Genomic DNA, 23,298 nt, shown 5'->3' with positions numbered 1-23,298 from the left:
CGATTATCATAAAAGTGTTGTAAAGTAAATGAAATCAATTAATCAATCTTACTGGCCTCCATTGCAGAGTGGTTAACACAGTGTACTATGAGACGGGGTCCTGGATTTGAATCCCGGCTGGACATGAGTTTCCTTTGTGAGTGTCTCTTTACAATTTTCATCAAATCATCACTCATTCTCATTGTCACGATTAGCCAAAAGTGGCAGAAAATCAAAATAAAGCAAATGAAATCAAATTGTAGATTCATTTTGAAGAGTTGCTGTGTGCTGAGGCCTTGATGTGGTGGGAGACTCCTGATTGTGGTGTTTCTGTGGTGTGCTCCTTTTATGTTGAAATCGTTGTATGAATAAAGTAAGTTTTTGGGCAAAAGAGCAGGATTATTACATATTGTATAAGAAGAGAATTGAACTGTTTTGATACTGTGTATATAAGGCAATACTTATGCTAAGATTTCAATGAATTAATTAATGAGATAAAATAATTTCAAAGTATTTGGGAGATTTCAACCATTTTATTGTAAAATTACTCTTAAGATAGCTTACTCATAACTGTTTTTAACTTTGTCAGACACAGACTTCAGACATAATGCATCGGAGTATTTTGGGACAACTTCTTCCTGAAGCTATGGTAAGCTACTTGGAGAATCACGGTGCTGACAAGTTTGCAGAAATATTCCTCGGAGAATTTGACACTCCTGAAGCAATATGGAATTCAGAAATGAGGTAATATCACTGTGCCACATTTTTTGTTTTACAGATAATTATAGTAGATGGTTGTGTGCTGTTACTCCACTGCCCACATGAATATCAAATTCCTTTTCAAAACTTTAGAAATGCACTACAATTGAATTTATTTTAATTCACAAAATATTTCTTGTGTGTAATAATGCTTAAATCTGAAGATGGATAGATTAATAAGTATTTTGTAGGTTTGACCGATATGTACAGTCTTGGACAGTTCTGGGTTGTAACAATTCCATTGACTTTCACTGGGATTGTTACAGTCTAGAAGTGACCATGACTGTTCATATCAATTTGGTAAAATTGCTAAGTTTCCTAACCAAATATTTCTATATATATTTTGTAGATGATCTTGTCAATTCGAAGTTCAAAGAGACCAAAAGTTAACTCTGAATTCAGTGACCTCAAATTTTCCCAAGCAGAATATATACAGTTGATACTCAGTTCTGCATAATTCTGTTTTGTATGTAAATTATTGTAGGTCCAGGCAAAATATAATTTAAAAATGTGTTAAGTAAACCTTATTTGTACGTAATTCATTTATATGTAATTTGGTGTTATACATACTAATTTTCATAAAATACAGTTGATTTGTACGTAACCAACTACAACAATGTCACAGAAGTGACAATTTTCATTGCTACTGTTCGGCCACAACAGAAATAGGGAAAGTTACACACTTGACTAGAAGGTTAAATTTATGCAGGAAGTGGATGCTAATCTCCATAAAACTAAAACTGAAATATCTGCAGATTTAGGCATCGCTTATAGACGATTTTTTAAAGTTGAGTATTAAAAGTATAGTGTCTACTGTAGTATTTCAGTATCAAAGTGTTCACTAATAAAGTGGCAAATCTAATGTATTCAAGAATCAAACTTTTAGATAATTTTCAATTCAATTCAGTGGTCTTTATTCTTGGGCGAGGTTCACCAAATGCTGATCTAGCACCTAACTTTACCACTTTGACAGAAATAACCTGTATTATGCATATCTTGTTCCTCAAAATTGATACAATTACAGTATTTTAATAATGATACGACATAAATCTGATTGGCAAGTAAATTCTCAGTTATATGTATTATTTTCTCTTCACCTTGACATACATATAAACCAGGTTCAACTGTATGCTATTTTGCAATAAAATAAACTAATTAACACATGCAAGTAATATTTTGAACTTGCCAAGAAACCCATATTGGTCAAATTTAAACAAAACTTTGCATATAACATAATTATATTCTACATTTAAAAAAAAAAAAAATAACTTGCATTTGTAGGGTAAGGATTATCTGTGAAGACTTCCCCCAAAAAATCATCTTTGCCTAGAATTTTTCAATGTATTAGTGTTCATGTGTGCTCTGTATCTCTTGCACAGTTTCAAAACATTGTATAGCTGTGGATAAGTTCTAATGTTTCTCCTCTCAAAGCTGAATAAAATAAACAATGTAGAGTTGGATAATAGTGAGAGTACACAATTCTCCAAAGAACGTGACTGAAAATTCCCTCCTGTCCTCATTTGTTTCAACAATGGCTAATTGAAGTATGCAATGTGTGTAATGAAAAAATACATAACAAAAATGATTATTCTGATATGAAGTAATGAAACAAACTCTTGTTAACCATATTTAATATTAATTATTACAGATGGGATGGGTTAGTTGGGTATCAACTGATATATTGGTGTATTAATTGAATGGTATCGATGCCGATATTTAACCGATTTTGATACATTAGATTATTCAATAGAAACGGGATATTATTTTCAGCACTACAAAAATAAATTTGCTATGTACATTTCTTTTGCATATCATATGTATATATGTAATATATTCTCAAGTGGTTATGTGAACCTTAAAGAAGAACATAGATTCTCAAGAGATTTAACATTAGTACACAAGCAGTTCTTTGAAATGCAAAATTAATTCCTGTTCTTAATATTGTAAATTTAATGCTGGCAGATTAAACTTCAGAGTTTTGAAAGCACTTCTTGCATTAACGTATTTCTTCTCTTATTGTAAATCTGTCCAGCAACACTGAATACTGATGCAGCAGGTATGTCCAAGTATTTTCTCACCATTTGCTTCAGGTTTGGATACTCATTTTTTGAATTTTCAATACAACAGCGAATCCTAGCCACGTCAAATAGTTGGTTCACAGTACTATTTTATTTCTGATTTTGAGGTAGGTTGATACTCTGAATGAGAGTTTGTAATAATTTTATTACAAAAACTGTACAATGATAAAGAATCATAACCTAATTTTCAATAAATCTTACAAAATTAAAATATAAAACTTATTAGAAGGCAAACTCTAGTATTATCTGTACTGGTTTAAATATCGGATTTTTGCCGATGCCGATATGTCCATTTCTGCCAATTTTCATATGTCTGCAATCGGCTTCTGCACATCCCTAGTTCTGATGGAAATTCTTATTTTCAGGCGAATGATGATTGAGAAGATTGCCGCTCACATTGCTGAATTCAGCCCAAGATTGCAGAGCAATACGAGGGCACAGTACCAATATTGTGCCATCCCAGCAATAAGATATCCACAGTTAGAGAAGGAGCTGTTTTGCAACATATATTACCTCCGTCACCTTTGTGATACTATCAGATTTCCAAATTGGCCCATAAAAGAACCAGTAAGTGTGAAACTTTATATTGTAAAATAGAATGGATTGCTTTGATTTTCCATCGTTATCTGTCCAAAAATTAATATCATGTCAAAACTGTTTACAGTGGAATAATGATTTTACGTTCCAGATTTTACATTTTCCCAGGTTATGCATTCAATCTTGAACATAGAAAAATGTTACAAAATTTTCCTCGATTTTACATTTTCCTGCATTTTACATTTTGTCAGCTTGGTCCCCTTAACACTTTGACTGCCACAATAGAAATAAAAATAATTCCCTGGGGTCACAATGTTTTATTATGAGAACAAAATAAAAAGGTTAAATGCAATATGTTTCTTGATGATTAGATGAAAAATTGTTATTATTAATTATTTTTATCATATGCAACTCATGTGACACTAGATTCAATTGTTACGCTGCTATTACGTGAGTTATATTTGGCTCTCAGCATATTTATTGTTTTTTTCAAGCATTGTTATTGTTTTTTTTTTCTAAACATTTTGTGATTTGTAACATGACTCTGCCATATACTATTGTATCGATATCGTTCGAGGAGCTGCCCAACAATAATTCAAGGCCAAACGCACAATCGGAAAAACTTGAAAACAGTTCATGAGTGAAAATGTTTTTTGTTTAATTTGTCAGATTTAAGTTAAATTTAAAGGCAAAAATAAATATAGAATAAGTACATTTATTCATTTGATCCACTCTTTTTAAATTGTTTGTATGGTATTGTATAGCAATAACAGCATCACTATATAAGATATTTTCACGAACCATCTGCAAAATTTTGTCCATGGGACCACTTTTGATGTAACATGTATGTTATATCATGGTAACATTAGTTGCCACTGCACCACAAGGTTTGCAAGGTAAGGAGACATGTGAGTTAAGAACGCTTCACAAAACCCTGTGAGTAGTGTGAGTTAAATAGAACTTACGTGGCAGTTAATATGTTAAAAACGTGAAATTGAGGTTCCACTGTAATTATCAATTTCTACATTTTAATTGTAATTCAGCTTAATTGGTGTGTATATGGACTATTTAACACAGCATTTGTTATATACTTTCCACAGGTAAAGTTGTTGAAGGATGTTTTGGAGGCATGGAAGAAAGAAGTGGAGAAGAAGCCTCCAGCCATGTCTGTGGATGATGCGTATGAAGTTCTTGGTTTGGCAAGAGGAGTGCAACACGAGGAAGCCACTATCAGAAAGTCGTACTATCGCTTGGCTCAAAAGTACCACCCAGACAAAAATCCAGATGGAAGAGTAAGTACTAGCTGGATACATCTTTCCCATTTGTACATGATTGCAGAGTAATGATGTGTTACTTCTTTAGACATATGCCTCTTCAATGGTGTATTGGTAACGTCGTCGCCTTATAATGAAAGGGTTCTCGGTTTGATACGCAGTGGAGGCAAATTGCACGGTGGTTCAGATCCTACTTTAAACTGTAGGTCCAGTCCCAATTAGCCTATATGTACATGTAGTGGGCTTAAAACAACAATTCAATTCAATTATTTAGCTATACGTTTTGTGTATGTATGCAAAGATTTGTTGTAGCTATTATTCAATTAACATACAATGTTAGTACATCATATATTATGGGCATGCTCCAAAAGTCGCATGAGTTGAACACATTAATTGACTTGGATGGACATTCCTTACGCTAGCTCATGAAGATTGTGAAGTTTGTTATGATTAAAGCCCGGATTTCTATGTAATTACATATTTTTTCCTTTATATGTACAAGCGTGGAATTAAAATATATTGACGAATTATGTCAGTAGAGATGTCACAGTGAAGTTTTATATTACATATTTTTACATATTTTACTAAATGTTACATATTCCTAAGATATGAAATATTTTTTACATAAAACAGTCCTTAAGAGGAAAATCCAATGAACCTTTGGCTTACTAGTTAAAAAGTATCTTCTCACTTCCCCTCCCATTTCCAGGTCTAAAAAAATATAGTAACTTAAAAGTGCGATTTGCCTTCGTTGTACGTACATAGCAGTTCGTTGATTCGCCGCATCGTAACAATTACATCAAGATTCGACAGTGTTTCAGTTTCCAGTTTGTAACATGGAGCGGCAAGCAACACACAGCGAACGAAGAGAACCAACAATGGAAGGCGGCAAGTACAACGCTGAGAGGCACTTACCTTTCATCCGTACATTGTTGTGATCGTTTTGATTTTTGCAGCCGGCGGCGACAAATCTGGAATGAAGTATTGTTAACTCAACCGTAGAATTTCGTATATATATTTTGTCGCCTTTTCATTTTAACCATTGGAGTTTTAAGAAGAGCTTGCCTCAGTATTTAAACAGTGTTTTAGCTGTAGAAAGCTGGAATGGCTCCGCCTACCTCCTCGTTATCTCAAAAGTTGCCATCTTGGATAGCAGTCGATGATGCATTTACTACGGATGGTAAAGTTATTTTTTGTCGAGTGTGCGATAAAAAGGTTGGGTGCACTATGAAGTCTCAATTAGATCAACATGTTCGCACTTCACTTCATGTGAAAAACAAACAACTACGGAGTGAAAAGAAGCAAGTTTTACTAACCCAGATGCAAGAGGATTCTTCATTCAGTGTGTTTTACAAGGAAATGTGCGAAGCAATGATTGCAGCAAACATCCTTTGGTATAAAATTCAAGTACCGAAGTTCCGGGATTTTCTGGAAAAATATTGTGGCCGTAAACTTCCTGACGAGTCAACCCTTCGAAAGCGATATCTTCCACATGGTGAAACAGTTAACCCTCCCAATGATATTTCTCCCGACCACATTCACCTCCTGAAGTACACTCCGGTTACTTCTTGTGACGTGGAGAGAAGTTTCTCTGCGTACAAGAACATATTATCTGATCGGCGACAAACATTTACTTCTGAACATTTGGAAATGTACCTGGTAACATATTGTAAGTTAAATAATTAAATACAGTGCCTGCCCCAAGATCAAAGGTGGTAACCTGAATTTTTGTAAGTGCTTTTTGAGTGAAAAATTTGGGCAACGAAAATTTACTACTGAACATTTTGAATGGTACCTGGTGACATTGTATATTAAATATTGAATATATTCAAATTGTGGTTAATATTTTTGCTCTATAAGAACATAAAAAATACTTAATGTAAGCATTGTAATATTGTAACTTCAATTTTTGTAAGTCTTTTTGAAATAAACATATCCCTTTGTGAGGAAAAAATGTAACAAAAATAGGAAGTAACGTTTGGAATAAATATTTATAGTACATATTTCATTATGAATTTACATATTTTTTACATATTTCAGACATTTTTATTACATATTTATGTACATATTTTAGGGGTTGATATTACATAAAAATCCGGGCTTTAGTTATGATCTAAAATTTTGCAGTACAAAAGAGCAATACCCTCTCAATCCTATGTAAAGCTGCAAATATTCCATTCAGTTCCTTAATAACATATGAATGAAATTACACCTGTAGATTTTTTTAATGGAGATATACCTTGTATTTATTCATAAAAATAATTTTAAAATAATTTTTTTTACATGAAATTACAGCCTTTATCAGTTGATAGCAATGGACTACCATTTCAACACTGTCCCCTCTCAACTCTGTATCAATATCTGTGGCACATAACTTGACACTTCCAGCAAATTGACTGCTCTTAATGAAATCATGCCAACAGACAAACCAATTAATTGTAGTAATTATATCCAGATTTTGAACGTATCCATGAGTTGTGATGGAGCAGGAAATGTGCAAAATCCAATATACATAATTAATTAGTAGAACCACGTTCATTTCCAGAATTCCGAATATGAGTTCTATAAAATTTGCTGTACGTATCTTAGAGATTTTACATTGGTTCAGAATATTTTACTTGCATATGTAAAACAGGAATAAAGTGTGAGATTTGAAAGCATTACAAGAAAATATAAATTAAAAGTTGTAGGTCTTAGGTTTTTACCTTTACAGCAGGACAATTGTACAATGTTAAATATGAAAGATGCATTCTCTTTAATTAAGCTTTGCAAGATAGAAAAATTGAGTATTGGAATTAGTTTAAATATAGAATCTTTGCTGATTCGGATATCAGTACCAATTCCAGCCAATGTTGGGACAGGCTCCATAAAAAATCTTTCATGTGTTATGTTTCTATTAATTTCCTGCAAGAAAAATAAATCTTTCTTACAGTGATGGAAAGGGGGGGGGGGGGATGGGAAGTCAATCATGTTTTGTAGTTTTTTTTACCCTCTCAACATTCTTCATGAAACTGAACAAATCTTCATTTTGTGCATGGGAAATCAGGATACAGGTACTATAATATGTTACTTTGCAGTGTATTTGAGGAAATAATATTTTCATGAAATATAATTCTGTAATTCCTGTTCATATAGATGTAAATATATTTTGCATTGTTTCAGGACGTATTTGAAAATGTCAACAAAGCTTATGAATTTCTGTGCAGTCGGAACTCTTGGGCAAGTGATGGACCTAATCCGGACAATATTGTGCTAATTCTCCGGGCTCAGAGCATTTTGTTTGAGAGATATTCAGAAGGTAATGTATATTTTATGCAGAAAGTAAAATTATAAATGTTATTGATGCACAGCGTGACCTTGATTTTACATTCCCAGATTTTACATTTTCCTGTATTATAAAGGGTGGGGCACGGGAACCGGACAAATTTGAAAAAGTCATTAGAAAGTTAATTTTTGCTGGGAAAAAAATATTTACAGAAATATATAGTGAAGATCATGTCATTTTATGATAGACATTCAAATGTTCCGTTACTAGTAGTTACTAGTAGCTTTGTTTTGTTTTGGAATGCTTACATGTTATGAGGAGAATGAAGACATGGTGTTGTTGATGAGTGATGAAGCTCACTTCCACCTAAATGGTTCTGTAGACAGAACTGTCACTATTGGGCTGTGGAAAATCCCCGACAACTCCATCAGAAACCTCTCCACAGCCCAAAAGTGACTGTGTGGTGCGCTGTAGGAAATTGACAGAGGCATGCTGCAGAAAGTGGAGGCCAATTTCCATCGCCTTCAAAGTTACATCCCCGAAAATGGACACCATTTGGCTGATGTAATTTTTCGCACATGAATAACATAAAATGCTATGATCTTCACTATATATTTCTGTAAATACATTTTTTTTCAGCAAAAATTAACTTTGTGGTGACTTTATCAAATTCGGCCAGTTCCTGTGCCTCACCCTGTACATTCAGTCTTGGTGGTTCCAACACAGCAAAGTATTATAAGACTTTCCTCAATTTTACATTTTCCCGCATATGTTTTCCAGAAATACGTAAAATTGAGGTTTCACTGTATGTAATTATAACAGGTGGAAAATGCTTGGTGGAGTCAGTAAATATTGATTTTATCATCCATTTTTTTAAAAACAAATTGATCACTAAAGTCTGTAATTTTTATTGTTTCATCTTGGTAGGGGGGGGATACATGATGAGTGAAAGTAAAATCCAAACATGTGATGAAGGCTGCTGATAAAAATATTATTCTGTTCATAAACCCGAAACAGCATGATATAAATGCACAAAAATTGGTTTCAAGCTTTCTGGAGTTATCATCTTGAGTGCAGTTTCTAATTGGAGGTAGTAGTCAATATGGCCCAACTCCTGCTAGAAGGAGTGAAAAGAACAATGGAAGAAAATTTTAAAAAATGCATTGTAAACCAGTGCTGAAAACTGTTGAGAAATTAAAGATGTCTTTAGTAACTTTACTTTGAAGTAAAATAAATACAATTTTTTATCTTTCATTTACTTAATTTTGTTCTCATAATGGTTATTTTTAAAATAAATTATTTTTTACCTTAAGTGTGTAGTACAGTAATGAAGCATGTTTTATTCATCATAAAAACATTAGAAATTTTTAATATATTGTAATCACACAGACCGTTTATATTGTTCGTTTATTTGTGTGTGTCGGTGGTGAGAGGCGGTAATACGTAAGGTTGAAATAGAGAAAACATGTGCTTGTACCCTTGAATTTTTAGAAAGTTTGCCGTGAAAACTGGGAATTATTCTTGAATTTTATCATGGTCCTAGAGTGGCCACACTGAGTTTCAATCCCTGGTTAAGCACAAATTTCAAATTTGTTTGTAACACAGTTACTAGTAGGTTACTTTTTTGAATAACTGTAACTAGTTACATACTGAAATTGTTAACTGCATCTGTAAGTAGTTATTATTATCAGGTAAGAGTGACAAAATTAATATGGTGTACTTTTACAGTTACTTTTTTGTACTTTTGAGCACTAATGGACAAACTTACAGCTTTGTTCTCCATATACAGGGTGTCTCATAAGTAATAGTGCAAACTGACACAGGTGAAAGTACACAATAATAGAAGCAAAAAAGTCTCAGTAAACATGGGTCTGCAAACGAGCCATTTTCGAGATAATCGCGAATGTGTGGGTACAAGCCGCCACTGACTTCATTGTTTGTAAATGTCGTCCTGGTTGGTAAAATGCTAATAATACATAATACAGTAAGAGAAGTGACTCCCACAGTATGATTAGGCTGTGTACTGATTGTATCCATCCTGTTTGATTACAACACCACCTCTCAGAAATGTTCTCTTTTGTAAACAAAGAGCAAACCTCTGAACGTGCAAGGAGTAAAGCACTCGTTGTTTACAAAATGCAATCAGTGACGGCTTCTAACAACACATTCGCACACATTATTAGCATTTTACCAACTAGGACGACGTTTACAAACAATGGATTCAGTCAGTGGCAGCTTGTAATCACACATTCGTGATTATCATCGAAAACGGCTCGTTTGCAGACCCATGTTTACTGAGACTTTTTTTGCTTCTATTATCATGTACTTTCACCTGTGTCAGTTTGGGCTATTACTTTTGATACACCCTGTATATGTTATAACTAAATGTTCTGCTTCATGTAATCTTTTCAAGTATAAGGGCATACTTTGAATTTTCTTACTCCTGTATTTTCATATTTAAGCATATTTATTGATTACAATTTAATGAAAGATAGTGTTAATTTTAGATGGTGATTAGTAAGGTAAAAGATAGGCCAGTTGAAGTTTGTATGTGCAACAGTTCTGCAAGTTAAAGATAATCTAGAATAATGTATCTTTAAAAGTAACTTATAGTTAGTTTTTAAAATAATGGTAATCATAACGAAGTTGCATTTCAAAAATAGTAACTGAACTACTTTTTCAGCAAAGTAACTACAGTGGAACATTGATTTTATGTTTTTCAATGGACCAAGCTGAAAGAACTTAAAATGTGGAAAAATGTAAAATCAAGGATAATTTTACAGCATTGAGCTATGTTGGGCCATCAAGATTGAATGCATAATGAGGGATAATGTAAAATCTGGGAATGTAAAATTGGGGTTCCAATGTATAATTTAGTTACGTTAGTTTTTTTTCCAAAGACCAGAAGAAGCAACCATGGATACTACATGATTTTTACATCGGAGTATGCTTATTTAATTTATTTTTTTTGAAAAATCAACTTTTTTTTAATGGTTTGTAGTTTACCGTTTAGTTAAGTTTGTAGGTTGATGCATGACCCTATTTATTTGTGCATATCTCTTACATATGCTGAGAGGGAAGGGAAAAGGGATCTATTCTAATTTTTGGATACTGTTATTTCCATTTCACACATGAGGGAAGTTGGTAAGAAAATACTGGTACTTGTTTTTGTGTAGATGTTTGCTTTGAGTAAATACTCTTTTCTTTTAATTTTTGAACATTTAAAGTAAAGTTGGCTATATTTTTCATCGTGTTTATGCTCAACTGACTTATTTGAATGCTTCCAGAGCTAAAACCATACAAGTATGCAGGCTATCCTCAACTGATTAAAACGATTCAGCTCGAGACGGCTGATGATTCACTCTTCTCCAAATCTGCTCCATTGTTGTCTGCAGCCAGCGAACTGGCTTATTACACTGTACATTGCTCACCACTGAATGTTGAAGAGCTTAGGAGGGAAAGAGGCCTGGATGTAAGTAATAGGATTTCAAACTTTTTCTTTTTACCCAAATTACTCAAGTTGTAGGAGAAATAGAAATACTACTACTAACATGAAGCGAATCTACATATGGTTTCTTACATGTAATATATGTTTATCAGCAGGCTTTTGTTTGCGAGGAGGGATTTTACTTTTATCTTAGTAATTCTATTGTTTTGAAAGAGATTATATGAAATTTGAAATTAGCTATTGTTCTAAAACAACTACAAGGAGAGTGTGTTTTCTACCTCACAATTCAGTGATAAGTTTAAAGTATGTGCTTATCAACAGTTATTTGTCTAAACATACAGTGCAAGTTAGGATTCATTTCAATAGTTTTGTTTCTTCAGTTGCTGAAATTCTTTAATATGCTCAATGCTTCAATGTACTGCATATACATTTTTTTGAAGAACCAAAAACACAAAAGATAAAGGCAACAATTAAAGTACACAACATTGTACTTTTTGGAAACAGCCAGCAGATATTTAATTTTAATGTACACACACACATATATAATTAGACATGAGAGAGTTAATAGAACCTCTAAAAGTAACTCGCTTACGTCTAATTATTATCAACCACTTCTTTTATTCCCCAAACATGAATATGTATACGTAAAATTGAAGATTGAAATCACATTTAAAATCGTGCACTTCTCTTGCAGGTTTAGCATCGACTTATAAATGTTGACTTTAATGATAAATGTTTTCTGAATGTGATGATAGACTGGACTTTTCTTCTTCTGCCATCTCTTTCAATTTTAACTGTTCAATCAACCTTTGTGTGCTTGCTCATGCCAGTTGATGATCTACCTTGTCAGGTGCTCCTTGACTCACTTCTGAATTGTTCTTTTGACTCAATGAAGTGGATTCCTTGTATGTGTAGATGATAGCGTACTTTGTTATGAGACCTTGTTTTTCTGCTTTTCTGTAAACTTTTCAAGTAACACTTAAGATTCATGTGTATGAGTAATCATATCTTTAAACTAGCTCAATTATATTGCTTTTCCTTCCTCTAAAAATTCCTCTTTAGAGGATGAATGTAAGCTATGGATGTTGTGTGTACAGGACCATTTGCAAATACAGCGTGTCCAAAAATTATTATCAGGGTTTCATAGTCCTTTATATGTGCGGTACAGTCACGGACACTACCGGGTTGTAACGATTACATTGAAAGGCAATGTATTGATTACAACCTGGCAGTGTCCCATGACTGTACAATGGCAAAGCTTATATGGGAGTAAACAACTCAACAAGTTTAAATATGGAGAAACTAGTACTACTCGCTTTATTCGCGAAACTGTTTTTTCTTCTTTGTTCTATTAATTTCAGTGGCCACTGCCACTGCCACTGGAACTCACTGTACTGCAGAAACAGAACAGTACAGCGAGTTCCAATGAGGATGGTGGCAGTGGCCATTGAAATTAATAGAACAAAGAAGAAAAAACAGTTTCGCGGATAAAGTGAGTAGTACTAGTTTCTCCATATTTATATACTACCGCGTCTCTTTTCCCAATAATCAACAAGTTTACATAGTGCACCTTATAAATGTTCAATGTGAGCACCTTCATGACATGGCACACATCTATCCAGAAGTCCAATTTTTCCCAAACACTTTTGTTCGACACGCTGGGATGTCCAGAACTCTTCCCCTTGTACACACATCCAGTTGTTTGAAACTTATTAAACCATCGATGAATGTTGGTATCGGATGGAGGATCACTTCCAAATCACAGTTTAAAAGCTCACTGAACTGAAATAGCAGAACCACGCCTTGCAAATTCAGTGACTCCATCTTGTAATACACCTACACTACTCTGATTGATGGGAAATAAGCGCTCAGGTTAGCAAACTTCCACAACCGTTCTTATCGTACCTGTATGATATAAACATTCACTTTTGTCTGTTGCAATATACAAACTACTTGAAACACCGATATTCATTTTGGGGCATGATGCATGTAAATACAATACATAGTTTTGTGTATAAATAATTGAATGAAAAGTACTGTACATCCTGTACTGTGACTAAAGTAGGTTTCAAACTTGACAAAGACTTCTATTGTAAATAAATTATCAAAAAACCTTTTTTAAATAATCTTCTGCCATCTGTCTTACATTGAACCACACATGAATTCCTAATGAGTAGAAGCTAATATTGATAGTTTTCTCATTCTTTTAGGTCCTGCTGGATGCATATTCAAGATGTGTGTCTGTTTTAAGCAATTCATCGAAACTGAAGGAGGTTTCAGTACAAGTGTGTGTGCATATTACCAGGTGCTATGGTGTGGCTGCTCAGTTTCAGCACTGCAGGGACAGGATGGTTGAAATGTCGCAGCTTGTCAAGGATCTCTGCCATATCTTGTATTTCAAGGTTAGTTCTTTGGTAAAACTATACCTATTACTAAAATATTACTAAAACATATTTAGTACCATAAACAATATGAAATGATTTAGAATTTTCATTTCTTCAACAGTCAGTGTTGCCAGCTCTACTATGGCAAAGATTGATAATATGTGGGACACTACCTACACACTCCCTGTGTGTCTTTAAGGCTGAGTCAATGCTGATACTATAGGTGTTGGTATCAGAAAGTGTCAGTGTCAATTTATTCACTGATGCTGGGCAATACTTTTCTAGAGTCTCCAGAAATTCTTTGTGTCACTTTCAAGAAGTCTGAATATGCATAATTTTTAATATTTTTGTAACAGCATTGTGGAGAAATGAACTAGCTAGCCGATTGGTTCAAAGTGGTATCGGCTCAGCCCTACATGTCTTCATTGGATGGTGGAATGCGCAAGGGAAGACTTTACTTTTCATTAGTGATGGGCTGATATGAAATTTTGGCCGATACGGATAAAGTAATTATTGATACCGATAACCAATATTCTACTGGTCTGTTATACAATTCCAAATGATCCTTGAAGAACCTGAACGGTTCATTGACATCCTTAATAGATGCATGTTTCTAGGTGACTGCAGTGCAAATGAAGTTGCATATTAGGCATTTACTTTTTTTAGAAAGTAGGGCATGAAGTTTAACCATAAGAATTACAACAAAATGGCACAGTTTTGCACTAAATTATAAAATATTTATAATATTTATCAGTAATTTTACTGATAAACCGATACACCGATATGCCTATAATGGCCAGTACCGATAGAGTATCAATTAATTTGACCCATCCTACTTTTCATTTCACTTGCATTAATTCTGAATTTTAATACACATGCAATTAAACAGGAATTTTGGTGTCTCCCGATTCTTACCTAACAAACTTCAGCACTTAAGCAAAAGGAACAAGGAAAATTGATAAATAAGGTGTAATATGTTAACATATAACTATTAAATATAATCATATTTCTTAATTGTTGCTTTTTCAATTAGATTAATGTTCTTAGAAGTCCTACATTGCTTAATAGTTAAACCATTCCCAGGGTTTAATCTCCTCTGAAACCTCCAAAATGTCAGTGTTTACCCTGCATGATGAGAAAAATTCCTGGGCTATTTGAAAGCAAAAGCATTGAACTCCAGTCAGGAGAGCCAGAAAACAATAGGGATTTGATGTGCTGACCACGCTTCATCCAGCAAGAAGTTGCTTGGCAGGCCTTAGTCCTCAAAGGGCTCTTGGCTACGGAAGTTACTTTTAGTTTTGATTAATATTCTCGTATTGTTACGACTGGAAGTTTTACATATCTGTTGCAGTCTAATAAATGTTTCAGGGAGTATCTCGTGAATCATCATCTATTTAAGGTGTTCTTTTTAATATGCACTGAGTGCTCACTGAATTGCGAGCACCCCTCCAAACAACAAGGAATGGCCCAGCAGCTACTCTGATCACATGACCACCCCTACTGGAAGTATAGTTGTGAATGTATAGACATAATGCTACATGATAGTCGAACAGCACACATTAAAATGGGAGGTAATAAGGATTTAATGTCGTTCCAAAAAGGCATGATTGTGGGTTCCCAAGCATCAGGTGAGTCAATAACCCAGACAGCGACACTGGTTGGATGTACCCGTTCCAGTGTAGTGAAGGTGTACAGAGGGTGGCAAGAAAATGGTGCAACGACCACCAAGAGACAGAATTGCAAGGATGTACGGAAGGTGACGCTGCAGGGAGAACTTCAAGTCAAATGGCTCGTAACAGCTTAATGCACCATCACAGTCCGGGCCAATACACTTGTGGATGCACAACATCCATATCCCATGCAACTGTGCAGTGCACACTGGCACATATGAAGTTCCAGAGCTGATGACCCACTCGTCACCCACTCCTCACAAAGTGTCACCACCGACTTTGTCTTGCTTGGGCCCTTGAGCATGCTGATTGGACTGTGGACAATTGAAAAAGGGCGTGTGGGTCCGACGAATCACAGTTTTTGCTACACCACTGTAACGGGCATGTGCGGCGCCAATGGCACGAAGCTGTGGACCCTTCCTTCATGGTTAGTGCTGTACAGGTGGCTAGGGGCGGCTGTATGGCATGGGGTTACTTCAGTTTGCATGGACTGGGAACATTGGTTTGTATGGACTGTCGTGTGACATCCGTTGTGTATCTGGAGGTGTTAAGGGTCCACTTACACCCCACATTGCAACACTTCTACCCACACGTGGACCGCATTTTCTAGGATGACAATGAACGGTGCCACCGAGGTGGGACTGTACTTGCTTGGCTGGAGGAACATTCCACAGAATTGCAGCATATGAATTGGCCACCTAACTCCCCAGATCTTAATCCCATAGAGCATCTGTGGGATGTTGTGGAACGAGCTCTTCCAACCATGCATCCGACACCGACGTCAGTTGGCTTGTTATGGGATGCCATCAGGAATATATGGTGTCAGATACCCGTGGGGACATATCAGCACCTCTTGGAATCCATGCCGCGTCGTGTCCAGGTTGCCTGCCAATCCAAAGGTGGATCAACAAAGTATAGGTATAGTGGAACCACGAGCAAAACAACCTGCGCAGACCCGCAGCTCCTGTGCACCGTACCCCCGCGAGTATGGGAGGGTGAGAGTGGACCATTCTTCCTTATGGCCCGAGGTGGAGGGAAGAAGGGAAAGCTGCACGGGGACTTTTCGTCCCAAGGTTTTTTTTGCTTGTGGTCGATCTATAGGTGGTCGCAATTCAGTGAGCTCTCAGAGTATATAAACTTCCTTTCTTACTTTAAAACAAAATTGGTGTTGTTGATCATACAAATCAAATTTTCAAGTACCACAGTTTGGCATGAAATGTTTAATATATATTTTCGTTCTCCACAGCATTTGACACAACTATGTTCTGTTGCCACGGAATGTGCAAGTTCCATGGCATGTGATAGCATACTTCAAATGAACCTCCTTCAAGCTGGAGTCCTCTGGCACATACTGATGTTCATGTTTAATTATGATTTCACCCTAGAGGAGGGAGGAGTTGAAAGAAGCGAGGATGCAAATCAACAAGTGAGTTCATTTTCAAGAGGGTTGGATAATTGTCAGGTGCATTTGATTTGGTTTCAGAGTTGTCCTATCAGTATTACTGTAGTGCTGTTTAAATTACATGAATGAAATACAGGGTAAGTCAAAATGATGGACCCGATTACAGAAATTTATTCTGTAAAATCTAATAAACACATGTTATTGTGAGACATGCGCTTCGAAAGGTTAACTTTCAAAGTTTAGTTTCCACTTTCTACCACTAGGAGTCAGCAGCGATCAGGAAAATGGCGTTGACTGGAGAACAGAGATCTTTCTGTGTACTTGATTATCATGTGAACAAGTCTGTGATTATTGTGCAACGGCATTTCCGTACCAAATATCGGAGAGAACCACCTACGGCAAAGGCCATTCGTAAGTGGTATGAACATTTCAGAGATTTGGGCTGCATCTGTGAATGAAAATAGACTGGCCATCTGTCGACTGGGGAAGAGACAGTGGAACAAGTGCACACATGTTTTGTGCGGAGTCCACAGAAGTCCACGTACCGGGCAGCGAGAGAACTTCAACTTCCACAGAAAACTGTCTGGCGGGTTTTGCGGCAACGTTTACAAATGAAACCCTATCGCTTGCAACTAGTTCAAGCCTTAAAAGACACTGATTATGCTTTGCGTGCGTCCTTCTGTGCTGATTTCCTCTCATTAATGGAAACGGATGGGTTCTCTGAGAGGTTAATATACAGTGATGAAGCAAGTTTTCACCTTTCAGGGAAAGTGAATAGACACAACGTAAGGATTTGGGGAGCTGCTAACCCCCATGAATTTGTGGAACACGAATGCAATTCTCCCAAAGTGAATGCCTTTTGTGCCATTTCCCATGAAAAGAATTATGGGCCCTTTTTCTTCCATTAAGGTACTGTGACAGGACTTGTTTTCCTTGATATTCTGCAACTATGGCTCCTTCCACAGCTTGCAGAGGAAAGCGCAGATTTCATTCTCCAATTGGATGGTGCCCCTGCGCATTACCATGGCATCGTTCGGGACCATCTCAATGGGTCATTGGGACAACGTTGGATAGGCCGTGTATCTCCGTATGATCGACCTCTCCTTCATTGGCCACCTCGTTCCCCCAACTTGACCCCATGTGATTTCTTCATGTGGGGTTTTGTCAAGGATCATGTTTACGTACCACCACTTCCAACAACATTGGATGACCTGCGTGCCCGCATCACAGCAGCCATTGCTGATATTGACCGCAATGCTCACATAGAAGACTTGTGATTTGTTTGAAAAAAAACTTTGACAGTTTACCTTTCTTAGCACATGTCTCACAATAACATTTGTTTATTATATTTCACAGAATAAATGTCTGAAATCGGGTCCATCATTTTGACTTACCCTGTACACCTTACTGTATTCTTCCATGTTTCTATTCCCATCATAATTTAAAAAATTAATGAACATAATTTGTATGTCATTTGGCTGATATTTTTGCGGTATCAAAGGAATACTATACATATACACAATATTAAAGAAATTTAAAAAAAATATAGGAAGTGCACTGTAATTTTATCCAGGTAGGTTTCTTTTTTTAAGTGGCTTTTTTTTTACAGTGGAAACTCGATTTTATGTGTATCAGGGAACCAAGATGAAAAAACTTAAGTATAAAATCTGGAAAAATTTTATTAGCTCTGTCGCATTGGGATCATGGAGGTTGAATGTACAGGGATGAGCATAATTAATTGACAGTTTTAAAATTGAAGAAATATAATAAACATGTTTCACAAGAGCATGTTATGTGAATAGACTAAATTCTACACTTCCTGGAGATTAATTCAAGAAACAAAAACAATTAATCTGTACCCTTGTGGGAGAATAATTCATACAACCCCCCCCCCACACACAAACTTATGCCGACCAAAAAAAAAAATGTCTTTCAAGTGGTTCCTTTGTGATGCTACACAATATTGGAGTCTTATCGAGTGAGCAATTTAGAGTATTGTGAAAGATTTCTTGAAGCGTGTGATTTTAAACTTCAGAAGAAAGACTAATACTGTCTAGCATCACAAGGTGACCACTTGAAGACATTATTTTTGGTTAGTATCAGTTCGTGTGTGTTTGAGGTGTAGGTGTTGTATGAATTATTCTCCCACAAGTGTACAGATTAATTGTTTTTGTTTCTTGAATTAATCTCCAAGAAGTGTAGAATTTAGTCTATTCACATAACATGCTCTTGTGAAACATGTTTATTATATTTCTTCAATTTTAAAACTGTCAGCTAATTATTTTCAACCCTGTATAATTCAGGAGAATGTATAACCCGGGAACGTAAAATCGGGGTTTCGCTATATCTATTGATACTGCACAAGTCAATTAAAATTGTTTATTATAATAACAATAGCAACATATATAGTATTTTAAGAATATTAAGTTTTAGGGAGAATTCACACAGAAGAAACATGAAAGTTTCACACCGAAGAGAGAAGATGCATGTGACATGCGATACTTGTTTCTTTGCTCAATTCGTATGATGGTACAGATGTAATTGCAGTAATCAGTTTATTAGTCACCCGAAAAAAAAACATAACAAGAGACACTGTTACATGTAAATTGTGTTTTAAAATTTGCGTAAGTTATTGAAACTCGGGAGAGGCATGTTCTGCACAAGAAACAGAGAAATAATATGCACTGACCTCAAACTGTATATGCTAGACTTTCCAGCCTGGATAAAGTGAAGACCCAAACACTAGAGAAATGGTTGTCAACCTTCGAGAAACCATGTGGCAGCATTTTTTTTTCTTTTTGTTTTAAGTTAATGCCCTTAGCCCAAAAGTTTTCCAGTATTTAATATTTTATGCATGAATTATTATGTACGCATGAAATGAAATATTGATGAATAAATTCTGGCATAATAAAAAAGAGTAATAATACATAGTTGGATTATGTTTAGGATTGTTGACAAATATGAAAATATGGAAGACAAAGCGGTAACATCGTCTCGTAGTTAAGTGATCCTGGGTTCGATACCTAGTGGAGGCACATAGTGGCACGATTTCCGCTTTAAACTGTAGGTCCAGTCCTGATTAGTCTATTTCTGCATAAAATGGACTTAAAAATCGGATCGCGGTCTGGCAGTTGAGAAATAATGCACTAGAGTACTCTACCATGTTGACTGATCTATTTTGGACTAAAGTGCCTTGATATGCTGGCTTTTTCAAATGAAAGCAGTCACATCGTAATCTCTTTACAACATGTTGAAGGCAAATTACAGCCGATAACTGCATCAAAAAACTTGATAAAGCAAAAAGAACGTTGTGTTTAAATCTTAAAACATTGTTAAAACTTTGTACATATCGATACTTTATTATATCAACAAATTTGAGTTTCAAACACGTTGTAAGGCCTCCGGTTGGGCTCTCTTCTAGAGTCTAAATATAGCTCGTTAGAGTGAAGTATTCACTACACATACCGGTACACGAACAACAAACTGAGGCGACATGATACATGGTATTGAGAAAACAGCACAGTCCGAGAGGCACGTAAGCGACATGAGACACGTGCATCTTGCTGTGTCAAAAGGTTGCATTGATTACTGAGGGTTCGCTTCCAAGCGACATATGTCTCATGTTGCATGTCACGTTTCTGTTCTGTGTGAATTCTCCTTGCATGTCACGTTTCTGTTCTGTGTGAATTCTCCTTGCATGTCACGTGTCTCTTCTGTGTGAATTCTCCCTTACATGGAAACGACGGGTTCTCACTCATTCACTGTCTCTATATCATTTGATTCAGTTTTCACAACCATCCATTTAATGTGAATATTTCAAATCCTCGTCCAGTTTAATGAAAATACATGCTTACTAAAGAACTCTTAGACTAACATTTAGAGAATGGTGTAATGACATAGTTGTTAAGTTCTTCCATCTTGTGGTGCGTTTTTCAAAGCAAGGTAATTACACAGAATTATATGTACACAAACATTTCTACCTTACACCTTCAGCCAACATAATTTATGTTAAGTATTTTTCACTTACTTTGTTTTATTGATTCTTCTGGCACCTGTTTATTTTATACACGATATTTCAACTACCTCAATCAGTCTTCATAAGATGAGTAATTACAAGAATGCTAAATGTATCAGATAATAATTATATTTGTATTATAATTTGCATAATAATATTCCTAGGACAGGGCTACTTACCGGGAATTGTGCATGATTTTTTTTCCGTAAATGTGAAAATTTTCAACTTTTATTTATCCAAATCCCATTGATACATATTTATAAATGCTAAGTTTTTCACAGTTTAGTTTTTATTTTTATTACGGATGGGACAGATTAATCGGAACTCTATTGGTATTGCCCGATATAGGCATATCGTTGTATTGGTTTATCTGTAAAAATACCGATTATTTTACCAATCCAATATATCATAAATATCTTGTAGTTTAGTACAAAATTCTACCATTTTGTTATAATTTTTTTTAAAAAAAAGTAAATGCCTAAATATGCAACTTCTTTTGCACTGGAGTCACCTTGAAACATAATGTTTTTTAAGAAGCTCATTGAACCGTTCAGGTCTTCAAGACCGTTTGGAATTTTATATCAGATCGGTAGTATATCAGCATCGGTAAATTTTGTGTCGGTACTTTACCGGTATTCACCCAAAATTTCATGTCAGGCCATCCCTAATTTTTATCGAGGAAGGAAGAGAAAACTGCATGGAAAAATGAAACAGAATTCTTTCTATCCGTTTACTTTGTTAGTGCCCTTTGCAAAACAATCTTATCTGATAGATGGAAGATTATTGCAAGATAATATTGAAGTTGATTAGGTAAATGTGAGTTTGAAATTCTTATAAAATCAGCAATTTTGGTAGATTTGCATATCCTTTAACATTTGTGATTTGTATTTGTAGATGTATTTCGAGTCTGAGTATAAGCTTAAATTAAATATTTTGAATATATATACAGTTTTATTTAATTAGAATTTTTGGGTACGTTGAAATCACGCAGACACTTTTTTTGTTAATATAGTCGGGTGTGTTTGTGTGAGAAGGGGTAATACATAAGATTGAAGTAGAGAAGACAATTTTGCTTGTACCCTTGAATTTTTAGAAAGTTCTCCTTGAAAACTGAGAATTATTCTTGATTTTTATCATGGTTCTGGAGTGGCCACTCTGTAGGAATAACAAATATACATATCATGTGAAATGTGATATAGAAAGTATGTGGAGAGTTTGAAATAAAAATCTTATTGAAGACACTCTTCAATAGGCCTCAGTGGCAAAAAGACAAATGAGAATAAGAATAATCTATTGCAGGATGAGACACTGAACATATTTCCAGGACACTTTTATTCTGCCCTTGAAACCACAGCTTACTATACTCCTGTGCATGCATAAGACACTGGTGGTGAAAGACAACTCACTCGAACAGTAAGAAATTGTGAAATTTTGTTCTGAAATTAATTTTATTTTTAGCGGCAACAAATTAGAACTTCTTTGAATTCAAATTGAAGTCTTGAGTTACCAATCAATTTCTTGCCGTGACAATTTCCTTTTTCAAGAAACAAAACTTGTTTTCATCGTAGGAAGTTGCGAACAAGTTGGCCAAATTGGCAGTAAGAGCATGTGCCCGGTTAGGTGGATACTTGAAGGGAGAGCTTGCTACACCTGCAAATAAAGTGATACAGAATGCTTTGGAAAGGCTTCTAACACCATACCTTGCGCGCCAACTTGAAGATGACAAGCCTGAGGAGGTATGTACATATTTACTTGTAGGTAATCATTTCAATTTAATACACTGTTAAATTCTTCATTCCAGTTATTCTTGCCCTTGATTTTTGGTTTATGCTAAGATTACACTTGGACGTGAAAAATTCATACACAGATTTCATGAAAGTTTCATTTTTTTATTGTGTGTATTGCTATTACATCTGTAGATATATGTGCTAAAGTAAGTAATAAAGAAGTCTCAAAATGTTGCCATACAATGCTTTTTTTTGCAAATGTATTTTTGTTTCAACTATGATTTTTTCACTTCATTCATGGGTGCACACACACACGATCTCGGAAAACATCAACTGTTCTTTCTGTTCTGATGCTTAATGAATTCTCTAATGAAACTAAATCCAAAAGATTGATCCATCACGTTCAATACTCTTCATTGCTAGTTTATCATTGATTACTCGTGATATCCCTTCTAGCAGCGGCGTATACTGGGTACAGAATCTGGGCTATGTCACTATATCATAATGTTCAAATGGACAAAAGTTGGCTTGTGAGGTTGTAATGTGATGTGATATTGTGAAATATTTGTGTAGGCCTAGACGCGAGAATAAAATATATAATAAACTTCTTACTGTGTATACTTCTTTTGGAATGTCTTGAGACCTACATATCATCACAAGTTGAAGCTTGGGGCCTCCTATTTGTCTTAGTGGCAACGTCGTCACCTTGAAACAAAGGGACCCCGGGTTCAATACTCAGTGGAGGCACATAGTGGTTTGG

The 23,298-nt window shown here is 35.3% G+C and overlaps 1 protein-coding gene across 2 annotated transcripts in view; it reads left to right on the top strand.

Moving 5' to 3' along the window:
- The window catches only part of Rme-8 (receptor mediated endocytosis 8), a 193,259-nt gene that overhangs the window by 135,797 nt on the left and 34,164 nt on the right, over positions 1-23,298 (top strand). For both annotated transcript variants that reach the window (XM_083139435.1, XM_083139434.1), the window contains exons 21-28: positions 569-723; positions 3,182-3,383; positions 4,454-4,645; positions 7,790-7,925; positions 11,180-11,364; positions 13,551-13,742; positions 16,641-16,820; positions 22,380-22,547. In XM_083139435.1, the coding sequence (XP_082995561.1) occupies positions 569-723; positions 3,182-3,383; positions 4,454-4,645; positions 7,790-7,925; positions 11,180-11,364; positions 13,551-13,742; positions 16,641-16,820; positions 22,380-22,547 (1,410 nt within the window). The remainder of the gene's footprint in view (positions 1-568; positions 724-3,181; positions 3,384-4,453; positions 4,646-7,789; positions 7,926-11,179; positions 11,365-13,550; positions 13,743-16,640; positions 16,821-22,379; positions 22,548-23,298) is intronic.

This window comes from Lepisma saccharinum, chromosome 17, assembly GCF_977018435.1.
Source record: "Lepisma saccharinum chromosome 17, izLepSacc3.1, whole genome shotgun sequence".
Taxonomy (NCBI): Eukaryota; Metazoa; Arthropoda; class Insecta; order Zygentoma; family Lepismatidae; genus Lepisma; species Lepisma saccharinum.
Note: the sequence above shows the minus strand (reverse complement) of the source record. Positions and strands in the feature narration are given on the sequence as shown.